At 38.8% G+C, this 19,137-nt stretch overlaps 1 protein-coding gene across 1 annotated transcript; it reads left to right on the top strand.

Moving 5' to 3' along the window:
- The first annotated feature begins 2,606 nt into the window (after nt 1-2,606).
- On the top strand, nt 2,607-18,825 carry LOC145113783 (uncharacterized). The gene is made up of 5 exons (XM_079049837.1): nt 2,607-2,813; nt 16,364-16,683; nt 16,737-17,415; nt 17,506-18,178; nt 18,224-18,825. Exons 1-5 carry the CDS (start codon nt 2,607-2,609, stop codon nt 18,823-18,825), a joined length of 2,481 nt encoding a protein of 826 aa, XP_078905963.1.
- The last annotated feature ends 312 nt before the right edge of the window (nt 18,826-19,137 follow it).

The following is a 19,137-nucleotide window of genomic DNA, read 5'->3' as shown; positions in this document are numbered from 1 at the left end:
TCATTATCATTTTCACTATTAGTTTGTTCGTTATCAAATTTCAAAATTAGTTTGTTCATTATCATTTTCATTATTAGTGTGTTCCTTATCAATTTCAATATTAGTTTGTTCATTATCATTTTCGATATTAATTTGTTGATGATCATTATTATCAACATTAGCTTGTTCTTGTTTATTTTCAACACTAGGTTGTTCTTGTTCACTATCAAAATTTTTGTTTGTAGTTAAATATTTTATAAACGACCCTTTTTGTTTACCTATAAAAGCTTCTTGTTCCATTTTCCGTTTCCTTTTTAAGCCCCTGATTCGTATTTTCTTTTTGACATGATTATTAATTATTTGATTAATAATAACAATGAACAATCACCAAGACAACAGTTATAAGTATAGAAGATATGGATTAGGAATTTAGAATTATATCACCCCTGTGATAATGGAAAGCTCAAATCTAGAATACTGAAAACAAATTCCTTCTAACCCAATTCATTGATTGTATATTTGTAATCTGTTGTAAGCAATTAACAATAGAATAAAAATTCAGATAACTGAAAAAATAAAAACTGAAAAGTATTAACCCTAATTAGATTATCACTAAATCAGAATATCATATGACATCATTGATCGTTTTTGACGACCTTTAATGGAAAAATAAGAACCGAAAGTGAAAAAACTACACATATATTATCGTTTTTACGTTTTAGTGTACTGTAACAGCCTTCAATGGAGAAGGAAGAAGCCGATAATAGAGCGATAACAAGAAGAACATAAGGCAGAGAAGAAGAATCGTAGAATAGAGAAGAAGAATCTTGGAATCGTTATTCAGATGTCAGAGTACAAGAATGGAGAATAAGAAGACGAGAGGCAGAAGTTTAATCGTCGGTGTCGCTACTCGCTAATCGTTTGAATGAAAACATAATTTTGAGTTTTGAGGCGTGCATCGATTCATCAATTTTTATTGGAATATGGACTTGGAATTTGGGTTAAATGGGGCCCCTTAAAAGTGGGGCCCTAAGCCCTAACTTTGTTTATTTGAACATTAGGCCGACCCTGCTTACCTGTTCCTTGTTTGGTTGTGGTTTTATGGTAGGATCACCTGTCTGGGTGTCTATCTCACCTCTGATTATATATGGTCATGCATTTCTTCGATTATTGCTACTTAATATGTCATAATGATGTAGTGATATGCTAGATTTGTATCCCGGTATCGAGTATGTTGTTATACTTTAGTGATATGTTAGATCAATATCCTGGTATGTAGGATGTTTCTATGCTACAATGCACTGTTGGATCTGTATGTTATCTGTACTTATTGGTTATCATCTGGTGGAGTGCCCTAGGGACTGTTTGGGGTTATGTAGGATAGTCTGAGAACTCTTGGTCTAAGCTTTCTTGCATGTTCCTTGTTTGGTTGTGGCTCTAGAGTAGGATCATCTGTTCGGGTGGCTATCTCAACACTTATGGTTACGCATTTCATGCGACTGTGTGCTGTGAGAGAACTAGTAGGCTAGCGAGCTGTATGATTGTTGTTTGCCTGTATTATGTCCCTACTTGATCATGTTTGTTTATATGTCGACATATGGTGGTGGTGCATTGAGGCGGTCCTGCTTTGTGTTGTAGGCCAAGATACCCGGTGCGGGTTGGCTGTAAGTCGAAGGCATGAAGGCTTTGGTAGAGCGGTTAGGTTGAGGCGGTAGGCCAACAAACCCTAGGTATTCCAGCCCGATGGTTGAGTGGACCCGATGCATGCTTGTATGTTTATCATATGGGTATTTTAGAAGAAACTCACTAAGATTTATGCTTACCCAGTTGTTTATGGTTTCAGGTATCATCGTTGATTGCGGGATGGAAAATGCGGGATTGTAAACACTCATCAGCAACATTGAGGATTCCACGTTTTCTATGATACTCTGATTTCTTTAATAAATGTAATTTGGAATAAACGGTTTTCTTAATAATGGATTTATAAATTGGGAAGTTTTTACCTTAATATAAATGAAAATTTTTGGTTGTGAAAAATGGGAGGTTACAGAGATAGTCTTCAATTTGCATCTTCTAGAAACCGAAATATTTTCCATTGAACTTGTTGATCTTAACTCTCCCGTCTTCAGCCATAGCTCTGATACTAGTTTGTTAGGTGACAACAAAACACGCTAAGCACTTCAGACAAATATGAAAAAAACAAACTTCGGTGAACTCACAAAAACTTCTGAAAAATGTAAATCAAAAGAACACAATATTTAACGTGGTTCGGTCAAGGTGACCTACGTCCACGGGCGAACGAGAGAGAGAGAGGATTTTATTAACTTTCTGGAACTATTACAAGCACTCAAAATTGTATCTCACTTTGAGCTCTCACAGAAATCTAGCAATTTACAATGATGGGGGTATGAGCCTATTTATACTTGAGGGATCAAACCTAAAACCCTAATGGGCCAATCTCATTGGCCCATAGGCCCATGAATGGTGACAACCAATCATATTCCGCCATGCAGCATCTTCTGGAACATTCTTCCATCTTGAGCATCATAGAGGACTTCATAGCATACTTGGCTCATTAAGGACCAAGATGGTCCATCTTGCGCCATCATAACGCAACAGGAATATGGATGGCGAAAGTGGCTTCAAGTGTGGTACAAGAACTTCTAGGTTGGAGCAACATCACCATCTTGGCACAACAACATCATGCATGTCATAACAAGGCCATGCTTGGTGCAACAACATACTCCATGGAGCAACAGGAGTACCTCATGGCGCAAAAGAGATACCTCATGACACAAGAAGGAGTAGATTTGGCGCATGAAGGAGTGCCCTTGGTGCAACAACATCCTTCTTGGTCCAACCCTTCAACATATGGCGCAACAAGGTCCCCTTGTTGCTCCATATCACTAGCAAGTGCTCCAAACCTCTTCCAGGTGCTCCAAATCTCTTTCTACATAATCAGTTCCTTTGGCACTTGATACACTTCTTTGTGAGACGATCCATTCCTTTCTCAAATGATACATTCCTTTGTCACATGCTCCATTAACCCCAAGTGCTCCATTGTGATCTAAGTGCTCTATGTTGGACAAGACTTCATACCCCAACAACAATAACACTTTAAATTCGTTGATTAATGATTATGACTAGTAATCAAACACAAGTACATACTTAATCATTAAACTATTAAACTATGCTACATAAATATCGTACATCCCACTTTGGCCGAAGTGTAACACTTATTCATGTTATGCTCATTGGCGGAATTACTTGGTTGGTAGGGGTAACACGTGCTACCCCTTAATTAATCCCTAGAAATGTAAAAAAAAAGTTATATACATAAATGTAATACTCTTAGATACAACCTCAACGTCCAATTACATCCAGTTACATTTAAAGCAAAGTCCAATAGCCCACTAATTGGTAAATGAAGGGTCCAGTTAATGGTTTGGTCTAGGCTTTTATTGTATTTTGTTCAGTATGAGTCTGTAATACAGTTGGTGAGTTGTTTATGTGTCTTTGGTCAGAAAGTGTGTTTGCGACCGTAAACAGAGTTTACGGCCGTAAACACGTTTACGGCCGTAAACCCAGTTTACGGTCGTAAACCCTGTTTGCGGTCCTGTCTAGTATAAATAGCAGAGGTGTAGGTCATTGTGCAGTAGTTGATGCCATTGCGTTTACAGAGTGTTCTATCGAGTTGTACCTGACGTTTTTCTGAATATAAACGTGTGCAAGCTTGATTTCTTTTCTTCTTATTCTTCTATCTGTGATTGTTTGTTGCTTGATCATTGGTAAAGATCTTTTTGAGGACCTTACAATTGGTATCAGAGCAAAAACCGATGTCAAAGCTTCATTCAATTGAGATTTGGGGTGCTTAAACTGATATTCTTATTGTTCGAAGATTGGTTTTAGTGTTTTAGTGGTTAAAGGAACTGAATCTACTGCAAAAACGTGTTTTTGAAGGCTTTCTGGGAGTTTACTGCCAACCGTAAACCCTTTTTACGGTTGTAAACTCAAGATTTTCAACAACCGTAAACTGTGAATCTTCAAAAACCGTAAACCAAGCTTCATTAACCGTAAACGCTTAAACCGTAAACGTACAAACCGTAAACTCATCAACCGTAAACGTAGTTTACGGTCGTAAACAGCTCAACCATAAACCCAGTTTACGGTCGTAATCACTTAAACCGTAAACCAAGTTTACGGTCGTAAACTCTTCAACCGTAAACCCAGTTTACGGTCATAATCATCATCAACCTTAAACTCTTTTGTGACTTCAATTTGCTTTAATTTTAAATGGAATCTCAAAGTCAAAATCATTTTCACGAACTTGATACTGTCATGGGCACTACTACGCGTATTCCAAGATTAATGTCTGCAGATGGTTTTCCTGAGTGGAAGTACAGAATTGAAAAATACATTAAAATGAAGGATTTCAAAGTCTGGAGAAGCATTCTTAGACCCCTGTTAGAATCACTATGACAGTCGGAGGCCAAGTGATTGACAAGGCTGTTGAAAACTACACTGATGAGGAGTTTGAGAAAGTTGAAGAGCAGGAAAGGGCTTTAGCCACTCTAACCATGGCATTATCTCCTGATATTGCTCAAGGGTTCCGAGAGTACACTTCAGCTAAGGATTTGTGGGAAGCCCTAATTGAGGTATATGAGGGCAATGATGATATGAAGGAGAGTCGCCAGTACAAGTTGAGACAAAAGTTCAATATGTTCAACTACATTCCAGGAGAGACTCTTGAAGCTCAGCTGCAGCGGTTCACAACTCTCACCACTGACATGAACATATCTGGGATTTTCTTGAACAAGTCAGAGATTAACAAGAAGCTTCTAAATGCTATTCCTAGATCATGGGATATGAATGTTGCTGTGATTAAGAAGACCAAGGATCTAAACCGCCTTACTCTTGCTGAAATCATGGCGATCATCAAAGCTTGTGATATTGATGACAAACAGAGAGAAATTAACCATTTGAACTCGTACTCTACTGCGAATCTTGGAATCTCATCCAACAATGCTCTCTCATCAATCATGACTTCCTCAGGTCAAGTATTTGCTGCTCAACAACCTCAGATTCAGACCTTCACTGTTGCATCATCCATTCCTCATCCTCAAAACCAGCCATTTGTCACTCCACAAGCTGTTTCCCCTCCAAATGTGCCAGTTGTAGCCTCTTCCTCAAACACGAAAGACACTGATGAAAATTTGGCTCTAGCCACTGGGCTTGTTAACTGCTATAATGCTTTTGTAGCTGGAGATCTTCCACCTCAGCTGTCATTTGCTGACCTGGATCAGATTCATCCTGAAGACGTGGAAGAGATGGACATCACATGGCAGATTGCTATGGCTGTTTTCAGGGCCAAGCAGTTTGCTAAGAAGACAGGGAAGAGCAACTGGGGCATGAATGCTGACAAGAAGGTGGGATTCAACAAGGGCATGCTGCAATGTTTCAACTGCCACGAGCCGGGTCATTTTGCTCGTGAGTGTCCAAAGCCAGATCGCAGGATAAACAACGACAGGACAATGGTTGCAGTGGGAAATAATCGTGCAGGTGCTGCGGTAAATGGTGAAACTGCTATGGTTGCTCAGTCCTTTGACTGGGAGGACCAGATTCAGGCTTTGAATATTTCAGGGCCAGAAAACGCTCACCTAGCACAAATTAATGACGATCCTCTGAAGAATGATGCAGCTGACCCTGAAGCAGAAATGATGGAGCTGCAGTTTGCTCTGATGGTGTCTTCTACTTCCGAGCCCAGGAAATGTGAGGTAAATTTACCGTCTTGTTCTCAGGCATGTAATGAATATGTTAAACTTCTTCATGATGAAATTCAATTATTACGTAGAGAAGTAGAGGACCTTAGATATGAGGGCTATCAGCTTAGGAAGGGACAGAAACCTCTTAAAGCCCAGTTAGAAACAAAAATAAAGGACTTTAAGAGAATTCAAACAGAATATAGTGAAAAATGTGAATTGTATGATCATATTAAAAGACAACTTGATGCTGTAACTGAAGAACTTGACGCTTTGAAAATTAAATGTGGAAAAACAGATGTTAGTTTCAAAAATTATACTGCGTCAAGTAAGACAGTCGAGTCCTTATTTGAAACTCAATTGCAGTTCAAACGAAATCAGTCAAAGGGTTTAGGATATGATAGTGTACCTCCTCCTTATAATCATACATATCAGTATCAACCCCTATACAAGGATGAGATTGCCAATGAACCATTTATGGTTTATGGCAAGCCATCTGGTTTCGTTTCAGGAGGATTTATTAATGTTGAAAGTACTGACATTTCTACTTCCCCTGCAGATCAACCATTAGATCAGGCAAAGCGTGAAGCTGGAGATTCTGTTTCTGTTTCTGTTTCTAATTCTGATATTTCTGTTTCAAATGAAAAAGTTTTTGTTTCTGATGTTAAGACTGATAATGTTTCGTGTGATGTTTCCACATCTGCTACTGTTGAACATAATTTCTTTGATATGTTTGATGAATTGTTTGGTAATTCTGATGCTTGTGATTCTCATGAAAACCCATCAATTCCTCAAGTCACACCTTCTGAGGCACCCTCACTTATCTCACAACCTATTTCTCATGCATGTTCTTCTGAGAAGAGTAAGAGTGTCTGTCAAGAAAATAAATCTGAGAAATGTAGTACAAGTTCAAATAATAAACATATTTGTTTTAATTGTGGTGTTGGTGGTCATATAGCTAGGAATTGTCAAAATAGGATCTTTGTGAACTATATGTCACCAAGAGGAGAGAACGAATCTCGAGGAAGGTCTTTAATTAGAAAATCCTCAAGAACTCGTTCTCAAAATGATGATTGGAAAAATGATAGAAGCAGAAAAAGGGCTGTTTTTCAAAAGAATAAAAAGGTTTTCACTAACAAATCTCACAATATTTTGCCAAAACCGAACAAGGCTCCGCCTAGATCGGTTTCGTCAAAAAGCAATTCTGGATCTTCAACTACTTCTGGTAGAACATCTAGAGGCTCAGTGCAAACTCATAAGAAACCTATTTCAAAACCACCTGAGAATGTTGTAAAACCTAAATATCATTGGATGCCCAAATCAATTTCCAATCCATCATCTACATCCTCTGAAGTGATTAGGAATGAGGATCCTAATTTGAAATCATTAAAGGATAAATCAGAGAAAGCGAAAAGGAAACCCAGGACATTGATGACCTGGCTTCCCAAATCTAAATGATCCCGCTCATTTTGCAGGGACAGTTGCGGAGGAATGTCGTCCGTCCCTGGTACGTCGACAGCGGCTGCTCCCGGCATATGACTGGAGACATCTCCCAATTGAGCGACATTCAATCTTTTAATGGGGGTTATGTTTCCTTCGCGGGCGGAGATGGTGGCAAGATCACACAAAGAGGAACTGTTACAAATGGAGTGCTAAGCTTTGAGAATGTCAACTTTGCTCCCGCGTTAAAGCACAGCTTGTTGAGTGTTTCCCAAATTTGCGACAAAGGCTATTCTACCCATTTTACCGATAAAGAATGCATGATTCTCAAGCCAGGCATTGTCATCCCGGAAGAGTGGATTCTCGTCAAATCTAAGCAGGATGGGAATGCTTACATTATTGACATGAACAGTAACATCCCTGAACAAGTCACTTGCCTATTTTCAAAAGTCTCCAAACAAAACGCAATGTTGTGGCACCGACGACTTGGTCATGCTAACGCGAAAAACCTGAATCGCCTTGCTAAGAATGAGATGGTCCGAGGCTTACCTGTCAGAGACTTTATTACATTTGAGAAGTGTATGTCCTGTGCCCAAGGAAAGCATCATAGAAAACCACACCTGCCTAAGCAAGTCAACTCAATCAATCAGGTGCTCCAATTATTGCATATGGACTTATTTGGTCCGGTCAACGTCCTGAGCATCAACAGAAGCTCGTACTGTCTAGTTGTGATCGATGATTTCTCTCGTTTTACGTGGGTATTCTTTTTATCCAACAAAGTTGGAGTTGTTGATCTGATAAAGAAGTTTATTGTGATGATTGAGAAGCAAACCAACAACCAGGTGAAGGCGCTTCGTACTGACAATGGAACTGAGTTCAAGAATGCGGTTCTTGACCATTTTTGTGCAGAAAAGGGGATCGTGCGTCAATACAGCTCTGCTCACACGCCTCAACAAAATGGCGTTGCTGAAAGGAGAAATAGAACTTTAAAAGACGCTGCAAGGACAATGCTATGTGATTCAAAATTACTTGTTTTCTTTTGGGCCGAGGCGATTAACACTGCTTGCTACGTGCAGAATCGTGTTCTAATCAACAAAGCTCAGATGAAGACACCGTACGAGATTCTCTATGGACACAAGCCTTCAGTCAGCCATTTCCGTGTATTTGGCTGTCCTTGCACCCTTCTTCACTTGGAATCCAACCCTAAATTCAATGCCAAAGCCGATGATTGTTACTTTATAGGATATGTTGCGCGCACCGCGTATAGGGTTTACAACAAGAAGACTAAGGAGATTGTTGAATCCTATGACGTGCGATGGTTGGAGGAGAATGAAACAGACGCTCGAGTGGGTCCTGACTGGTTATTTGATTACACATCGCTTTTCAAATCCTTAAATGTGTCTTCAGATGGCTCAAATGGATCCTCCTCTGGTTCAAAGATTGTTTCTGAAGACGAAGACGAAGAAGTTGTTTACAGACCTCCAACGGTTGAGGGGGAGTCCTCTGCTCCATCCGAGGGGAAGTCCTCTGCTCCACCTGAGGGGGAGTCATCTGATCAACCTGATAGTCCAGAGTCTAAAGTTCAAGATGGAACTCCTGATGCTGATGTTACACCTCTTACCCCTATTGAAAGAGAGTTCATGTCTAGAGATGCTTCCGCTGTCAATCCAACTTTTATGGAACTACTCTTTCCTGAAGAAATTGCTAATGAGTTTGTAGCAGATCCATCTAATGTGGATCAATCAGCAAATGATGGAGGTTTCAACATTCACACTCTTCCTGTTTCACTCAATGATATCAACCAATACATTCCTTCAAGAATTCAACGCGATCATTCGATCGATAACGTCATTGGCCAGCTGGGTGACAGAGTTAAAACCAGAAGTCAGAGTGGAGATGTCAATGCATGTCTCTATTCTTGCTTTATATCTCAAATAGAGCCCAAGAACGTTGACATGGCTTTGAATGACCCCAGCTGGGTAGATGCGATGCATGAAGAGCTAAATCAGTTTGAAAAGCTCGGGGTTTGAAAGTTGGTTGAGTTACCGAAGGGCAAAAGGTCTCTTGATACGCATTGGGTCTATCGTAACAAGCAAGACGATTCTGGTGTAATAGTGCGCAATAAATCAAGGTTGGTGGTTCGCGGGTTTCGACAAATTGAGGGTCTTGATTATACTGAGGTTTATGCTCCCGTGGCTCGATTGGAGGCTATTCGTATCTTTCTCGCATATGCTTCCTACATGAACTACACAGTCTACCAAATGGATGTCAAGACTGCCTTCTTGTATGGCAAGGTGAAGGAAGAAATTTATGTTGATCAACCCCCTGGGTTCGTTAACTCCAAGTTTCCTAATCATGTCTACAAGTTGGACAAGGCGTTGTATGGGTTACATCAAGCTCCTCGAGCATGGTATGTGACTCTAACAAAGCATTTGCTCGAGCATGGATACTCTCGCGGCACTATTGTTCAAACTTTATTCATCAAGCATGTTGGTAATGATCAGATACTAGTCCAGATCTACGTTGACGACATTATCTTCGGGTCTACCTGTCCACAGCTTTGCAAAGAGTTTGAAGGCGTGATGAAAAAGCGGTTCGAGATGAGTTCACTTGGTGAAATGACCATGTTTCTGGGGCTTCAGGTCAAACAAAATTCAACCGGAATCCTGCTACATCAAGCTAGGTATGTGGAGGATATTCTTGAGAAGTTCGGGTTTCAATATGCGAAACCTGCATCGACACCAATGGCTGAAAGACCCCTGCTGAATCCAGATATTGATGGCGAATCCGTAGATCAGACACACTACGGATCGATGATCGGATCATTGATGTATCTTACTGCAAGTCGTCCCGACATCATGTTTGCAGTTTGTCAATGTGCTCGCTATCAGGCTAATCCTAAACTCTCTCATCTTATTGTTGTCAAAAGAATTTTTTGGTATATCAAAGGCAGCCCAAAATTGGGTCTTTGGTATCCGAAGAATTCTGAATTTGATTTATATGCTTTTGCTGACGGTAATTATGGAGGCTGTGAGCTTGACAGGAAATCAACATCAGGAGGGTGCCAATTCCTTGGCGATAGGCTGGTGTCGTGGCAGTGCAAGAAACAGCATACCGTCTCTACCTCAACAGCAGAAGCGGAATACGTTGCTGCATCTGCCTGCTGTTCTCAAGTTATCTGGATCCAACATTAGCTGTTGGACTACGGTTTGAATTATCTAGAAACCCCAATTCACTGTGATAATGAGGCCGCAATTCAAATAACTAAAAATCCTGTCCAACACTCCAAAACCAAGCACATTGATATCAAAATTCACTTTATCAGAGATTGTTATGAGCGCTCGCTCATTAGGCTAGAACAGGTTCCCACTGCTAATAATGTGGCGGATCTGTTCACCAAGCCTTTTAACAAAGCTCGATTCGATGTGCTTGTGGGATTTTTGAAAATGATTCGTTTTGAGGATTAATTTTTTTTTTTGGTTAGGTTAGTTTAAATTTGCGCATTTTAGTGTTTTCATTCTCACCCATGCACAAATTTAGGGGGAGAAATAAACAAAAACCAAACAAAAATTGAAAAATTTTTAAAAAATCCAAAAACATCTTGTTTCTGTTTTATTTTTTTCAGAAAACATTCAAAAATCCAAAAACATTAAAAATTCAGAAAAATTAAAAATATTGTCGCTTTCAGTTTTGCTTGTTGATATAGTACTGGGAAGTGATATTATCAAGTGATAACAGGCAATCTGAGTCTGCGTAACGTACCCAAAGTTGAAGGGTCTATGCTTTGGGTTTGATGCGTTGGTAGGCACGAAAGATTCTAAATGGACATGACTAGGCAGAGTTGAACTTAAGGAATTCATAGACTTGACAAATCTTGACCTAGTTAGATCCGTTAAGCCTGACAATACGACGCTTGGATAGGTTGAGCAGGGAGATATATATGGGAATCTACTGGTCACATTAAAGAACCTGTACTTGGAACCGTGGATTAACTTTTCCTCGATGTGCGGATTATGTCCTTAATTCCGGTATTGATGGGGTGACTGGTGAATTCCGATGAATTAGGTTTGTAGAAAATTGTTTTCTTTATCTATCTGTCTGTTAGTAATATGTTAGCTCCTCTGCGTGACTCAAAATCCGACCTGGACTGTAACATATGCAATTCTATTTCTCTGCATCTTCTATCTATGCAATTCTTTCTATCTGTTAGCCATATACTGTCTCCTTTGCGTGACTCACAATCCGACCTGGTACACAGTATATGCACCATTATACTTCTCAATCCCTCTAAAACTTCAGTTAGTCATATGTTCCACCCTCTGCGTGATTGGAAGAGATCTGACCTGGGTGTATAGCATATGCATTCTAAATCTATATTCTCTCTTAATGATTGTCTGCTCACCCGATGTAACAAGTATTCTGGAAGTCCTTGATTACTGGAGCATATCAGGAAGCGGGAAACATGTTCCAGTACAATTAAAATTGAACACTCACAGATTGTCTATAGATCTCGCTGCTAAATTTAGGTGGACAACAATATCCCTGGTCGTCGTCAGCTGAATGGTCCTGAAGATATAGTATCTAGGAACTTAGGATCACTTTGTCTTATAATTAATAGTATGTCCTAATTTTGTCACAATTTTTCGTGTTTAAGTGGACCACAATACCGACGATCAACCAGACAAAAACGTGAAGATAGACGGTACCGACAAGTGGAGTAAGGTTGTCTAACAACTTTGATCCCAGTGTCACAAGATAATTTTCAGTGAATTTTGAGATAAATTTTGTCTGTGTTTATTCTAATTTTATTTTTATTTTTATTTTATTTTAATTTTATTTTTATAATTGTCAAAATTTTAATTTTTAAATCTTTTAATTCTTAAATTTTAGAAATTAGTTTATTTTATTTTTAGTTTAATTTTAATTTTACTTTTATTTTAATATCCTCAAAAGTTTTATTTTTTGAAAATTTAATCGGGATTTGGACTGTGCATAATACTATGTGGGAGACAGATAAACTCTAAGGAGGTATAAAAGGTTGGGTTTACTGCTGTAAACCCTTTTCACCTTCCTTTTCTCCTTGCGGCCGCAAACTCTTTCTCTCTCTACTCTCTCTCTCATCCTCGAAATTTTCTTTGAGATTTTGCGAAATCGGTAAGTTCACTTCGAAGGTATGCTAAAACCGACTGGGGAAAAGCTATTGGATCATCGATTCGACTGAAACTGGAGGATTAATCGTTGTTTATGTGTTCGTCGGCGTTTACGGTTTGGGGAGATTCAAGAACCGTAAACTCCTTCTGGGCTTACGACCGTAAACTCCTTTTGGGCTTACGACCGTAAACTCCTCTGAGTTTACGACCGTAAACTCAGTTTACGGTCAGGTGACCATTGCAATGGGTTTACGGCCGTAAACCCACTTTGGACCGTAAACTCTTGTTTGACCAATATTGACCGTAAACTCTTGTTTGACCAATATTGACCGTAAACTCTTGTTTGACCAATATTGACCGTAAACTCAAATTTTTTTTGATCAAAATAATTTTTTTAAGGCCAAAATAAAATTGTTTAATTAAGAAAACTTAAAGCTTTAATTGTTTAAATACTTTGTTTTCTTACTTGGCCTGGTTTAGTGCAGATCAATGGCGAGTCTTAAGTTTGCTGACATGCATAACCTGGCAATTGTGTTGGATGAACCTCCTGTTGCTCATGGAGATTTCAGATCAATGATCTACAGACTAAGAGAATGCTGCCTGGCTTGTGCCATCACTGTGAATCCAATCATTTATCAGAACATTGTCAGGGAGTTCTGGCAGACGGCCAAGATGTCAAAAGACAATGGTGCGTTCGCTGTTAAAGCTGTGGTTAAAGGATGCAAGATCATAATCACTGAGCAGTATATCAGAGAAACCTTGTTGATCAATGTTCAACCCGATTTTCCTACTGAAATTGGGATAGATGATGTTCAAAAGGTTCTCAAAAGGATGGGATATGAGGGCATCTACCCTCCCACGGTGAAGAAGCTTTTGCCTCCCTACTGGAGATTTTTGGCGCATTTGTTCGTGAGCTGTATCTCAGGAAGGAGATCAGGAGCTGATGAAATCTCTCTCAGGAACACAGGGGCAATCGTTTCACTGGCTGCTGGCATCAAATTCAACTTCTCGAAGTTCATTTTGGAGGAGTTCTTGGTAAATATCAACGCTATAAGCCGGCAGACGAGAGATGCATTCTTGCTATATCCGAGATTTATTCAGATGTTCATCGACAACCAATTCCCAGAGATGATCAAAGATGGTGACAAGCTGGATATAAAGTCATTAGGCCCACACACGATTGGTCTCATCAAGCAGAATCGAAAGGGCAAAGTCGTCTTCCAAGGCTTACATCCTCTCGTGAAATTCGGAAAATTTGCTGAAATAGATGAATCTTCCGAATCTCATGGAACGTCTGACAAGATGTCTTCTGAGCCCACTTCCTCCGAGAGAGTTGTTTCTGAAGATGTCATCACAGTTTCAGATCATGATGAAGAAGAATCTCCAGCTGCTAATGCTCAAGTAGCTGAGGAACACGAATTGACATCTGTTCAGGTACAAGGAGATTACAATGAGGGGTCTGGAACGGAGACTGATTTGTACGAAGGCCTCGACCTCACAGGATTCGATAACGATGAAATTCCTCTCAACTTCGGTAGCAATGAAGATTTCATGACCGACGTAAACCTCAACACACTGCTTGAAAATATCAATGAAGTTGCTCATCCAGCAACGGAGATAAGGGAAAAAGAAGATGTTCTCGAAGCCACGCCTCCTCCTTCCAATCCAACGGCGGAAATAGCAATTCCTATGGTGACAGTATCAGGGATTCCTCCCCTTGATGTTGTTTTACCTACATCTGAGCCATTGGAAAGTGATCACCCAACTACACAGGCCTCTCAACCTCCAACAAAAACACGAAGACTTGACCCTAGACAGGGAATTCTTGACTCGGGTACACTTCAAAGTTTTACAGCTCCACCAACAACAACTCCTGTTATCGTTTCATCTGAACCTGTCAGTGAAGGTCCTAGTACCTTCTATGAAGCTGGTGGATCTTCCTTCCCCACAGATTTCTCTCCTCCCAGGCCAGAGCATGATGCTGCCTCGGTTAAGTTAGCCAGGCTTTTGGCCAGAGAACAACTCACAACGCCTCCCTCACATGGCAAATGAATTTCTATTGGGGGTGGCAGCTCAGGAGAAGAGAATCCTTCACTTCTTAGACTCCAGAAAGAGATCGATGCTCTGAATCAAAAAAATGTTGATTTAGATCAAAGAAATATTGAGCTGGATATCAAGGTCGCAGACCTTCAGACTGAGAATACAAAGCTCAATATTCAAGTGGCCGAACTTATCGAAAACAAAGCTCTGAAGTGGAAGCAAATTACTGACCTTCAGACGCATTTCGGCCTGTTGACCGCCAGCTACTACGATCTTAAGAAGAAGATGGAAGAAAACTTTGGCGACAAATTCAAGTCATCTGTTGACGAGCCAAAAATCTATCTTCCTGATCAAGATACTCCCATAGTTCCACAACCTACAAGGACGACCACCGTTGTTAATCGTTTTGAGAAAGAACCGGCTCAGGCTCCAAGTGTAATGGCATTAAAACGCGCTAAATTGGCCAAGTCAGCTGAAAAGGGTAAACTTCTATTCAAAAGGAGCGCAGATCATAATTCCCCCTGGGATCAACCACAGATCACCCAGATCTGGGCGAACATCTTTTCAGAGACGTTTATGGTGATAGGTCAGGAATCATCTCGTGGGGATTCCATGACACTATGAATATGTTTATGGTGAGAAGAAAGAGCGGCAATACTGAATTATACAAAGATGCTCACGATTTTCATTCCTTTACTAGGATTGATCTTACGGAGCTGTCTAAAGCTCCTTTCTCAAATCCATCAAACAATCCTAGGGCGAATCAGTTCAAATCTTTTTTGGAAGATCAAGTAGCTAAGGGCTTCCCTTCGATGAAGACTGTTGAGTGTATAATCAAGGTTTACTCTAACGTCATTGATCCCAAAACAAGTCAGCCCCTTCGGTCAGTGATGTGGCCCACTACTGCTCAAGTTAAGTAGATTCCCGTTCTTCAAAATTATCCAGATGGATCTCTCGCATCTATGCTATATTGGGTGCATGATGAATCCACAACTGCTGCTGTCATCAAGCTTAAAGACGATTGTATCCGCTTGTATGACAAGAGGGATTTGCTTTAATTTGGTAAGTGGGATATACATCAGCTCTCCGTTCATCAGATCGTGGTGGCTGAAGAAATTTTTGAGTCCGCTGCAAAGGAATACACTTCGATGGTTGCTGAGATTATCGAGAAAGAGATGTGGAACGGAGCTATGGGAAAATCTGATGTGCTGGTGGTCGACAAAAGCTGAGTCCAAGCTAGCACCAAACCAAGGGGGAGATTGAAGGGTCCAGTTAATGGTTTGGTCTAGGCTTTTATTGTATTTTGTTCAGTATGAGTCTATAATACAGTTGGTGAGTTGTTTATGTGTCTTTGGTCAGAAAGTGTGTTTGCGACCGTAAACAGAGTTTACGGTCGTAAACACGTTTACGGCCGTAAACCCAGTTTACGGTCGTAAACCCTGTTTATGGTCCTGTCTAGTATAAATAGCAGAGGTGTAGGTCATTGTGCAGTAGTTGATGCCATTGCGTTTACAGAGTGTTCCATCGAGTTGTACCTGACGTTTTTCTGAATATAAACGTGTGCAAGCTCGATTTCTTTTCTTCTTATTCTTCTATCTGTGATTGTTTGTTGCTTGATCATTGGTAAAGATCCTTTTGAGGACCTTACAGTAAACATGGCCCATTTAAATGTGAATGTTTTATGTAATTATTTATGTACAATTTAACTTACGACATCAAGGAAAAATAAATAAAATTGTTCTCAGTTCTCATCATCTCCTACGTCGTTGCTTGACCACAACTTCTTAGTTTCAATTTGGCTTTCTTCTCCCACAGTCACACTTGCGCATTCAAGGACTCATGAAACAAGTAATATTTAATTTTTCTATCTTTTATATTTTATAATTTTGCTTAATTTAGTTGTCAATTTGAAAACCTAATTATTCAATTAGTTGTTCACTTGTGTTAGGTTTATATTTTCAATTATGAATTTTAAATATTTAATTGTGTTTATAGGGTTTGATTGGAAATTTTTTTAAAAGGGCATTGGATGTTGGTAGTAGTGATGAAAGTGGTGGAGGGAAAAGACCTCAACCTCAACCTCAACCACAACCACAACCACAACTACCAAGTTTTGATATTAATAATCTTCCTTCGGACCCTGCGGATAGACCAAGAATTACATCCTATCATCCAAATCAAAGGGATGAAATAAGGAGAATATATTGGATTAAAGGACCTTCTCAACCAAAAGGTCATGATTTTCCATCAATAAAAATTGGTGATAAGAATAGACGTTTTGTAAAGGAATGGTTTGATGAATTTAATTGGTTAGAGTATAGCACAAAAGAAAACAAAGCTTATTGTTTATGTTGTTACTTGTTTGTAGACATTGTGGGGCAACAAGGGGGAGAGATGTATTTGTGACGGGAGGCTTTGACACTTGCAGTAAAAAGAAATCATTGAAAGATCATGAGGGTAAAGTTGATAGTCATCACAACAAAGCAAAACAAAAGTGTGAAAATCTAGTAAAGAAAAACCAATCTATTAGTGAAGCTTTCCATAAGCAAACCGAAGTTGAAGCGAGTAACTATCAAATTCAATTACGTGCTACAATTGATACTTGTAGATTTTTATTGAAAAATACGTTACCATTTCATGGTCATGATGAGTCAGATGGCTCTCTTTCTAAGGGTCTTTTCATTGAACAATTATCATTCCTTCGGGACCATAATGAAAGCATTTATAACGTTACTTTACAAAATGCTCCAAAAAATGAAAAATTGACGTCTCCGAAGATTCAAAAAGAAATTGCTCAATGCTTTTCAAAAGAGATAATAAAGTCCATTTGTGAAGAAATTGGTAAGGATGTGTTTGCTATATTAGTAGACGATTCTAGTGATGTATCAAAAAAGAAACAAATGGCTATGGTTTTGCGATATGTTAATATCCTTGGAATTGTGAAGGAAAGATTTGTTGGAGTTGTGCACGTGAAGGATCGATCTTCTTTAACTCTAAAAGAAGCCATTGATTCGGTATTTACCAACAATAACTTGAGTATATCTCAGGTGCGAAATCATGAATTTCTTTATTAGTATTTGAATTTTATCTATTTAATTTCTTATTTATATTATATATAATTTTTTTTTTTGAAATAGGTAAGAGGGCAAGGATATGATGGAGCAAGTAATATGCGGGGTGCATTTAACGGTTTGAAAGCATTGATATTGAAAGATAACCCTTCGGCATATTATGTACATTGTTTTGCACACCAACTTCAGTTAGTGGTTGTGGATGTAGCAAAGAACCATGATGGTGCTGAAGATTTCTTTGAGCAATTAGCTTTGGTGGTTAATGTGGTGTGTGCTTCTTGTAAAAGAAAAGATATCATACGGGAGAGTTACAAGGAAAGGGTTCAAAAAGAAATTGGTAATGGTGAAATTGACACTGGAAGAGGTTTAAATCAAGAGATTTCTCTTGTTCGAGCTGGAGATACAAGATGGAGTTCACATTATAAAACAATAACAAGTTTGAAGAATCTGTTTCCGGAGGTAGTCAAGGTTCTTAATTATGTTGAAGAGGAGGGATCTAGTTTACATAACCGAAATCAAGCGTACAGTATTTTGTCATATTTCAAGACGCTTGATTTTGTGTTTTATTTACACTTGATGTTGGAGATTTTTGGTCTCACAGATACCTTGTCAAGACATTTTCAAAGAAAGGATCAAGATATTTTGGAAGCGGCTTCTTTGGTGAAAGTGACAATGAAAACGCTAAAAGCTTTAAGAAATAATGGATTTCCTTCAATATTGGAGAAGGTATTTTCTTTGTGTCAGAAACATAAAATTAAAATTGTGGAAATGTCCGAATGTTAAGTTACTCCAAGAAACCGTAGGACCAAGATTACTAATCAACATCACTTTGAAGTTGATATTTTCAACACGGTTTTGGATATGCAAATTCAAGAGTTTGGGAACCGTTTTAGTGAAGTGAGCACCGATTTGCTAGAATACATGTCGGCTTTGAGTCCTTGTAATTCATTTTCTATGTTTGACAAATCAAAGTTGGTGAAGCTAAGTGAGTTGTACAAAATGGATTTTACTGCTTTGGAAAGGGTGTATCTTGATGGTCAAGTTGAAACCTATTATCACTCTTTGATTGATGATGAGAGATTTGCTAATTTGAAGGGCATTGCGGACCTTTCTCGTTTGATGGTGGAAATCGGAAAAGATCGTTCTTTTCCTTTGGTTTATAGGTTATTAAAGTTGACTTTGGTTTTGCCCGTCGCAACTGCAACCATTGAAAGATGTTTTTCCGCAATAAAGCTCTTGAAAACCGACTTGCGTAATAAAATAGGTGATGATTTTATGAATGATGCTTTGATTTGTAGTGTAGAAAAAGAAGCACTTGTGGATGTTAAGATTGAACAAGTGATGGAGCGCTTTCAAAAAATGGGTAAGCGAAGAGGTCAACTTTGAAATGTAAGACTTTTACGGTAGTTTGTTATTATTATTATTATTATTATTATTATATATATATATATATATATATATATATATATATATATATATATATATATATATTAAAGTTATGAAAGATTTTAACAGTAAAGTGACATCTTTTTTTTGACAATTTTGGTCCTCCAACTTACAACACTGAACCTTAATCTTTATGCTTTTGTTCACAAACAACTCATATTATTAGTATTTAGTCTTTTGGCAGAAATGGTCCCTCGTCATTATTATTATTATTATTCTTAGTGTAAAGTGCCACCTTTTTTTGTCAATTTT

The sequence above is a fragment of the Lactuca virosa genome, chromosome 5 (genome assembly GCF_052849685.1).
Source record: "Lactuca virosa cultivar CGN04683 chromosome 5, Lactuca_virosa_CGN04683_v6, whole genome shotgun sequence".
Lineage (NCBI taxonomy): Eukaryota > Viridiplantae > Streptophyta > Magnoliopsida > Asterales > Asteraceae > Lactuca > Lactuca virosa.
This window is presented reverse-complemented; position numbering and strand designations above follow the sequence as displayed.